At 61.7% G+C, this 7,206-nt stretch overlaps 2 protein-coding genes across 2 annotated transcripts; both read right to left on the bottom strand.

Annotated features, from left to right (window-relative positions):
* Positions 1–478: 478 nt before the first annotated feature.
* Positions 479–4,019, bottom strand: LRRC26 (leucine rich repeat containing 26). The gene is made up of 3 exons (XM_009890316.1): positions 3,964–4,019; positions 1,716–2,352; positions 479–757 (listed from the first exon to the last, which is right to left on the bottom strand). Exons 1-3 carry the CDS (start codon positions 4,017–4,019, stop codon positions 479–481), a joined length of 972 nt encoding a protein of 323 aa, XP_009888618.1.
* A 2,409-nt stretch (positions 4,020–6,428) lies between these two features.
* RNF224 (ring finger protein 224) lies at positions 6,429–6,935 on the bottom strand. Its single transcript, XM_009890315.1, has one exon. It carries the CDS (start codon positions 6,933–6,935, stop codon positions 6,429–6,431), a length of 507 nt encoding a protein of 168 aa, XP_009888617.1.
* Positions 6,936–7,206: the final 271 nt, after the last annotated feature.

Genomic DNA, 7,206 nt, shown 5'->3' with positions numbered 1-7,206 from the left:
GACTTTGGAGCAAACTGAAAGGCACACAGAGGTTCCTGGGGTGCACTAAAGGGCCCCTGGAGGAATACGGTGTGTCCTGAGATGCACACTGGAGCTCCCAGGATGCACTAAAGGGCACACGGAGGCACACAGTGCACCCTGACACACACGCTGGGGCAGCAGAAGGGGCAGGACAGAGTGAGCTGGAGGAGAAGGATCACATGGCCCTCCCTGGGACCGGGGTGGCCTGGGGGAGCCTCCCAAAAGACAGAGACCATCTGTGGTCAGACTGTGCCCTTGCAGGGGGCTGAGCTGGAGGCTGCTCCCCCCGGCAGCGCGGCAGAGGGAGCTTGGCATCATCTCGGGCAACTCTGGGAGGAGGAAGAGAAGGAATTTCCAGAAACAGAGCATTTTCTCACTGGTCCAGAGGAAAATCTTTGCAACCTGGAGAAAGGCATGGACCACAGCTTGCCTGGGGCTAAAGCCTGGTCACTCTGCATCAGTGGCCCCGGCAGATGCGGCGTCTCCTCCAGAAGTGGGGTTCCCTGCGCAGGTTGTGGTAAACGACTGTGATGGTGCCCATGAAGGTGCAGAAGAAGATGCTGGCCATGAAGGAGAACGGTCCAATGGTCAAGAAGGTGATGTAGTGCCGGGCAGACAGTGAGGTCTCTTGGCATTGCCTGAAGGACTCATTCCCGAAGGCCATGATCGGATAATTGTTCAGCCGCTCCGGGAATCTGCACAGGAGCAAACTCTTCTCTGGAAGAGAAAAGCAGTGCTGCTGGACACACTGGGCAGCTGGGACAAGGCAGGTGTCAAGGACAGAGGGGATGGCAGGTCTTTATGGGACAGATGGGACCAGGGCAGGAGGACAGCGGCCACGTTGACCACTAGAGCCCAGAGCAGGGTACAAAGAAAGGAACCAGTGAGGATTCAGGGCTCACCTGCATCCTGCGCCTTGGGGAGGAGGATGCGATGGGGAGGTGGGTGCAGTGCTGGAAGGACACAGGAAAATGGGTTTGGGGCAGGATAGGATGGGGCAGGATGGTAGATGGGGCAGGCAAGGGAGTGGGCCTGGTTCCCAGGGGTCAGATGAGGGCAGCAGTGTGCAGCCAGCCTGGAGATGCCACAGAAGGTCCAGGCCAGCACGAGTGACAGGCACGCACCCAGGCTGGAAGCAAGCAGGAGTGGATGGCAGGGCAGGGAGAGACCTTGGGGGCAGAGTTGTCTTTCACTGAGGTTCACAGGGGAAGAAATGCAGGATCGGCCCCATGTTCATGAAGACATTGCGGAAGGGGCTGAAGGCACTGAGTCCTGGCCCAATCAGTGGTGATGCCCACGCTGCCACATGGGGTCTCCTTGCCCCCTCAGGTGCCCATTGCCCAGCACACCCTGGCCTCACCAAGGACTGGTGCCACTGCTGGGGACAGCACCGGGACATTGCCCAGCCCACCTCTCCAGGCAAGCCCTGCTGGTGACCAAGGACCAAAGGTGGGCACCAGGTACCCAACCCAGGGATGCATCCACCCAGGCAGACAGAGGAGCTGCCACAGCCTGAGGATGGGTCCCGGGGAACCTTGCTGTACCCCCACGGGCACTGACCATGCAAGCCCACGGCCAGCTGACCGTCAGGGTGCGGGGTCCGGCCTCAGCCCCGATGGAGTGACGAGGCAGTGTGGAGCGGGGGGGGGGGGGGGGGGCTCGGGGACACGGTCCTCCGGACACTCCCCTTGCACTTTTTCGCTGTTGTGGCTGAGCCAGCGCCAGAGGGGCAGGATGCCACAGCCGCACACCCAGGGGTTGTCCTGCAGGAGGAGGGCTTGGAGCTGGGGCAGGGACCGCGGCACCCCAGGGTCCAGCTCCTCCAGCCTGTTGCTGCCCAGGTTGAGCATGGCCAGGCTGGTGAGGGGCAGGAAGGCTTCGGGGGTCAGCACAGTTAAGTAGTTGTTGGTGAGGTCGAGCTCCTGCAGTGCCCCGAGCCCCACCAGCGCCTGGCTGCGGATCAGCCCCAGGCGGTTGTGGGGCAGGCTGAGCCCCAGCAGCCCCGGCAGAGGCGGGAAGGAGCGTGGCCCCAGCACGGTGATGAAGTTGTAGCCAAGCCACAGGGCGCTGGTGTTGGTCGACAGGCTCTGCGGCACCTCACGGAGGGCATGTGCGCTGCAGTCCCCCTCCCCTGAGGAGCAGCGGCAGGCGGCGGGGCAGGCTGGCGAGGGCGGCAGGCGCAGGAGAAGCAGGCAGGCCAGCACGGTGCTGGGGGCCCTCCAGCAGCCCATGGCTACGCACCGAGGCGGCGAGGGCTGCCCGACCTCCTGTGCCGGGTCTCCCCCGCAGGCAGGATCCCCAGTGCCTGTCGCCTTGCCCAGCTGCCCGTCCCTGCCCGGCACCCCAGGGTGAGCCCGGCGATGCCAAGCGGAGGAGCCAGGCAGTGCTTGGCTGCGCGGGGAGCGGGGGGACGTGCTCGGCTCCCCACAGCTCTACGCATTCCCCCCTGCACTGCTCGCTGCCACCCGCTCTCTGCAAACCCGGAGAGGGCTGCGCTCCCGGCCCCGGTTTTCCCCGGGGTGGAGCTGCACTTTTTCTCAGCAAATATTTTTGCAGTGTTGCCTGCCCTGGCAAGGTGCGGAGCCGTGCCCTCGTCCCTCCCTCCGCCAGGCACTGCTCCAGCCAGGTAAGCAGCCAGCTCTGCACAGCCCAGGATTAACTGCTTGTGTGTGCTGCAGGCTAGAGAGATGGAAAAAAGCAAAACCAGACCCATCTTTTGGCCTCCATCCTCCCCACGGGGCATCCCCCACGGGTGTGCTGCCTCACCAGCCACGTACAGAGGGGTGTACGGACCCAGGACCCCCGTAGTCTAAATCATATCATGTACAGGTCTCACCCCATCTGTGCTGGTCCACCATGCCCAGAGGTCCTCAATGTGGAGCTCTGCTGGAACCCACGGGCCACCTGGCTGAGCCCAGCCCTTGCCAGGCTCTGTTTGCCCTCCACAGGAGACCACAAGCCATGCCAAAATGCGCAGGGTTGGGATCTGAGTCCCATGGGCCACCCTCCTCCTCCCCAGCAGGATCGCACGTCTGTGAGCGCACAAGGGGGCACCCCGGAGCCCCCCCACCAGAAGGCATGGGAAAGGGGAGCGCGCTGGGCTGCAGCCAACTGATACTTGTTTACCCTCGCCCCGGCACAGCTGCACCGGTAGGAGAGGGCTCAAAGTCTGCCTCCACCCTGTTTACACCTCCTCCGGTTTCAAAGCTGCTGAAGCCCCGCAGCAGAAGGCTGGAGAGGAGATGTGTCACCTCCCAGTGCCCACCATCCCTGGCAGAGCTCAGCGGGCAGCGGGGGGACCAGGGGACATGGCCAGCGGTACTTCATACCACCCACAGCCCAGAGCGGGGACTCAGAGCAGAGGCACTGTCCTCCACTCACACCCTCGCAGCTCCTGTCCTGTTTGGGACCCCGGCGGTCACGGTCCCGTAGGAATCCCTGGCACTCCTGCCCCACAGCCAAAGGGCTGGAGGGGCAGCAAGGTAATGTGTGGCCAGGACTGGGACATTCCCAAATCTGGGCCAGAAGCAGCAGGCAGATGGTTTATTAATAGCATCCAGAATAGCATCCAGAGGAGCTTTGGTTTGTTTATCTATCCTGCAGCAAACTCGGTTTACTGCATTAATCCCCATCTGGAAATAATTCAGAGGAATCCACCAGCCCAGCCCAGCCCCGAAGCAGGGCACAAACCTGCAGCCACGTGGGGCTGCAGCACCAGCTCATCATGCCAGCAGCTGCGGGCTACATGAGGACCTGGATCTTTTGGGAGCCGTGTCCCAAAATGCTCTTCCTCCCCAGGGGTTGCATTGCTCACTGCCTGTGGCTACCTGGGACCAGGTGAGAAGTGCAAAGTTAATTGAAAAAAAAACCAAAACAAAACTATTAAAAGCAAGGCCATTCCCAGCTTTTGTGCTCAGAGAGCCCAGGAGGCTGCAAACCCACCTCAGCTCCTTCGCCAGCCCCTCGCTGTCACCCTGCTGCACACCCCTATGGCACATGGCAGGAGAGATGTCCCCAGTGTCCTGCCTGCCAGGGACACCAGCCAAGCACAAGGCTGGTGCTGGTCATGCCTGGCCCCACTCCTGGTTTGCATACATTGGCTGCACCCCACTGCAATTCCAGGCTGGTGACCCTTTGGGGTCCTGTGCCCCAGCAGTGCCACTACTGTCCCTTCACGCACGTTTCCAGTGCTCGGCAGAGCATGGGACCCTGTCACTGCCCCCTCCTCTGGAACAGGGGGACCCAGCACACCGCAGGAAGAGCCCAGGTCCCTGTCCCAGCCAGGGCTGCACCCTGCGGTGCCCAGCTCCCCCGCTTCCATGCCTATTCCTGTGGTTTTGGGCTCCACGCAGAGCAGCGCAGCCCGGCCTCTGGGCCAGCACCAGGAGAGGCTGCTCCAAGCAGGACAGCTTGGGAGGGCCCATGCTGACTGATGGAGGAGTCCCCAAGGCATGGGGCTCAACACCAGCCCTGCGCTGGCCAAGGGGTGTAAATCAGGGTGCCCGGCCGGCATGCCAAGACCATTCCTGTGACGAAGTGATAGAGGGGCAGATAAAGTCCCTCAGAGACTGGCCGCGGACTGGGAGCAGCAGGGGCGTACACAGGGGTACATGGCAAGGGCCAAACTTCGCAGCTTGGTTCTGGTGCTGGGGGGATGAGAGGGAGCTGGGGTGGGGGCACAGAGGCAAGGACCTGGAGCTAAGGAGAAGGAGCCATGGGTCCTTGTCACCCTTCACCACTAGAAAGCTGGAACTCAAGGCGCCGGGCTGAGCACAGAGAGGAGAAATGCAGATAGAGGGAGAAGCGCTTTGAGACTCTGTGTTAGCTTTTATCCCATCCTTGAGGGCTTTAATTTATTGCACGTTTCCATGTGATTAAAGAGTTGAGGCAGGCGGATGCCCATGCACAGAGTCCCTGAACCCCACCACACTTCTGCATGAGCCCTGGGCACCTCTGCCCTGGGACTTCCCTGGTGCTCCTGCTCCCATGGCTGGAGCTCCCCAGGTTGAGCTCTGCTGGGCACATCGCAGAGCTCTGACTTATTTATAGGAGGTGACACCAAGTGGCAGAATTGTGCATGGGCGCTGTGCATGGGGTGGGCGCTGTGCATGGGGTGGGCGCTGTGCATTGTGTGGGTGATGGACTCCTTTGGCTGTAGCCCAGTGCAGGGGACAGCCAAGCACCAGATCTGCCCGGGGGACAAGAGATCAGTGCTGGCCCCAGGCAGGTACAGGCTGGGGTGCCCTGCTGAGCCCCTCGGGGCAGACAGTGGTGCCCGATGGTGGGATATTGCAAGAGCTCATAAACCACATGGAAAATGGCTCTGAGGAAGGACTGCGAGAGCTGCCCAGGCAATGCTAAGCCCTGCCCAAGAGCTGTGTTAGTATCAGCCTGGGGCAGCCCAGTCCTCCCCATTTGGCCTCTGTTAAACCCTGTTAAACCCACAACAGACTGTTTGGGCTCTTGTCCTTGCACCCCCTGTTTGGGGTCAGGCAGGGAAAGCCATGCTGGCAGTGAAGGCATGACCTAGAAAAACAGCAGAGGGGTTTGTGGGGGGGCGCTGTGTGGGGGTGTGCAGGCAGGGGGGTGGGGAGAGGGACAGGCAGGAAAAACCAAACCCGGCATAAGCCACAGAGCACGAGGCCAAGCAGGAGCTCCCGTGGGCTCAGCTCTCTTCCCGTACTGGAGCAAAGTAGGTGGTGGACAGATAAATCCAAAGAGCTGAAGCAACATTTTGTGGCCTCCTAACAACTCAGTTGTCCTCTATTTCAACTGTCCAGCTACCCCAGTGCCCAAATTTCTCATTAAAATAGCCAACAGAGCAAACGTTTAAAGGAAAGCAATCCGGCAGGACAGGTCACTTCTCTCTGTCCCACCTCCACCACAGGGCTCTCTCAAGGCTTACTGACAAATATGACCAAGATGTGCAGCCCAGCAGTGCTGACAGAGTGTTGTTTAATAGGTGTGAAGATGTTGGGGTGCTGGAGATGCTCCCTGGAGCATCGCTGTGTACCTGCGCTGTGCCAGGCTCCCGTGTCCCCTGCCTGAGGGATGCTCGGTGGGGGTGTCCCTGCTCCAGAGCCACATGCATGGAGAAGCCCAGCATGCCCAAGCCCTGGGCTGGGGACCAGGGGACATTCATGATGGCTGGACCAGGTTTCTGAGTTGTCGGAGGGGCAGGCAGGCAGGATGAGGGGGTTGAGGCATCCTCATCTCCCCTTTTGTACCCCAAATCCCAGCAGGATGGACAGAAAGCCCTGACCAAGCCGAAGCCTCTCCCAGGCACAGCCCCGCCACTACTGTCCACGCGTGGGTCAGAGGTATGGCGTGGGGTCCCCAAAAATGGTCCCAGACTGCACCTCAGGAGCTCAGCTGCTCACGCACCACTGGCAGTGCCCTTCTTGTGCTCAGGTCTCGAAGGCTGCCGTCACCCCACAGCACAGGCACGGCCGACAGCAGCCTTGTCGGAGGAGTGGTGCTGGAGGCACCGTGTCTTGGCACAGCCTCGCTGGCTGCTGCGTGACCGCCTTCTCTTTGCACGAGCCTTTGGTGGCCAAATCGGGCTGGGACCTGCCGGCCACCCGGGGATGATCCTTGTCAGCCTTGACAGCAAGGAAGGTGGCCAGGTCGAGGTCGAGCATGGCGACACCGCCACGTGGCGTGGGCGTATTTTGGCGGCACTGAGGGCAGGGGATCCAGCGCTGCTCGTTGGCGACGGCGTCGAGGCGTTTCAGGCAGGCTTGGCAGAAGGTATGGCCACAGTAGAGCCGGCGCGGCAGCCGGCCGCACAGGTCGTAGGAGGAGTAGCAGATGATGCACTCAACCCGCTGGCTGCCCCGGCTTGGGGTACGCGAGTGTGCCCCGACACACAGCCCTGTGTCCTCTGCCCGGGGGCTGCCACCAGCCTGGGACATGCTGGGGAGGGGAGGGCGAGAGGAGCTGTCAGACCCATGGCCCGGGTGTGGGATGCCAGGTTTGGGATGCCACCTCTGGGTCCATTTGGAGCATGGGAGATATGGGGACCAGACCCATGTGGTAGGTTCCCGGGGGCGTCAGGCTCCCTGCCCAACATCCCTGCCTGCCCTGTGGGCAGCCCGCCTACAAAAGCAGGACTCTCCCACTGCAGATGGCTCTGCCTGCATCCAAGGGGGATGCGTTTTCCCTGGTGCCACCCTGCATCTCTGC

This window comes from Charadrius vociferus, unplaced genomic scaffold, assembly GCF_000708025.1.
Source record: "Charadrius vociferus isolate BGI_N301 unplaced genomic scaffold, ASM70802v2 scaffold398, whole genome shotgun sequence".
Lineage (NCBI taxonomy): Eukaryota > Metazoa > Chordata > Aves > Charadriiformes > Charadriidae > Charadrius > Charadrius vociferus.
The sequence above is the reverse complement of the archived record's forward strand: the minus strand, read 5'-3'. Positions and strand labels throughout refer to the sequence as shown.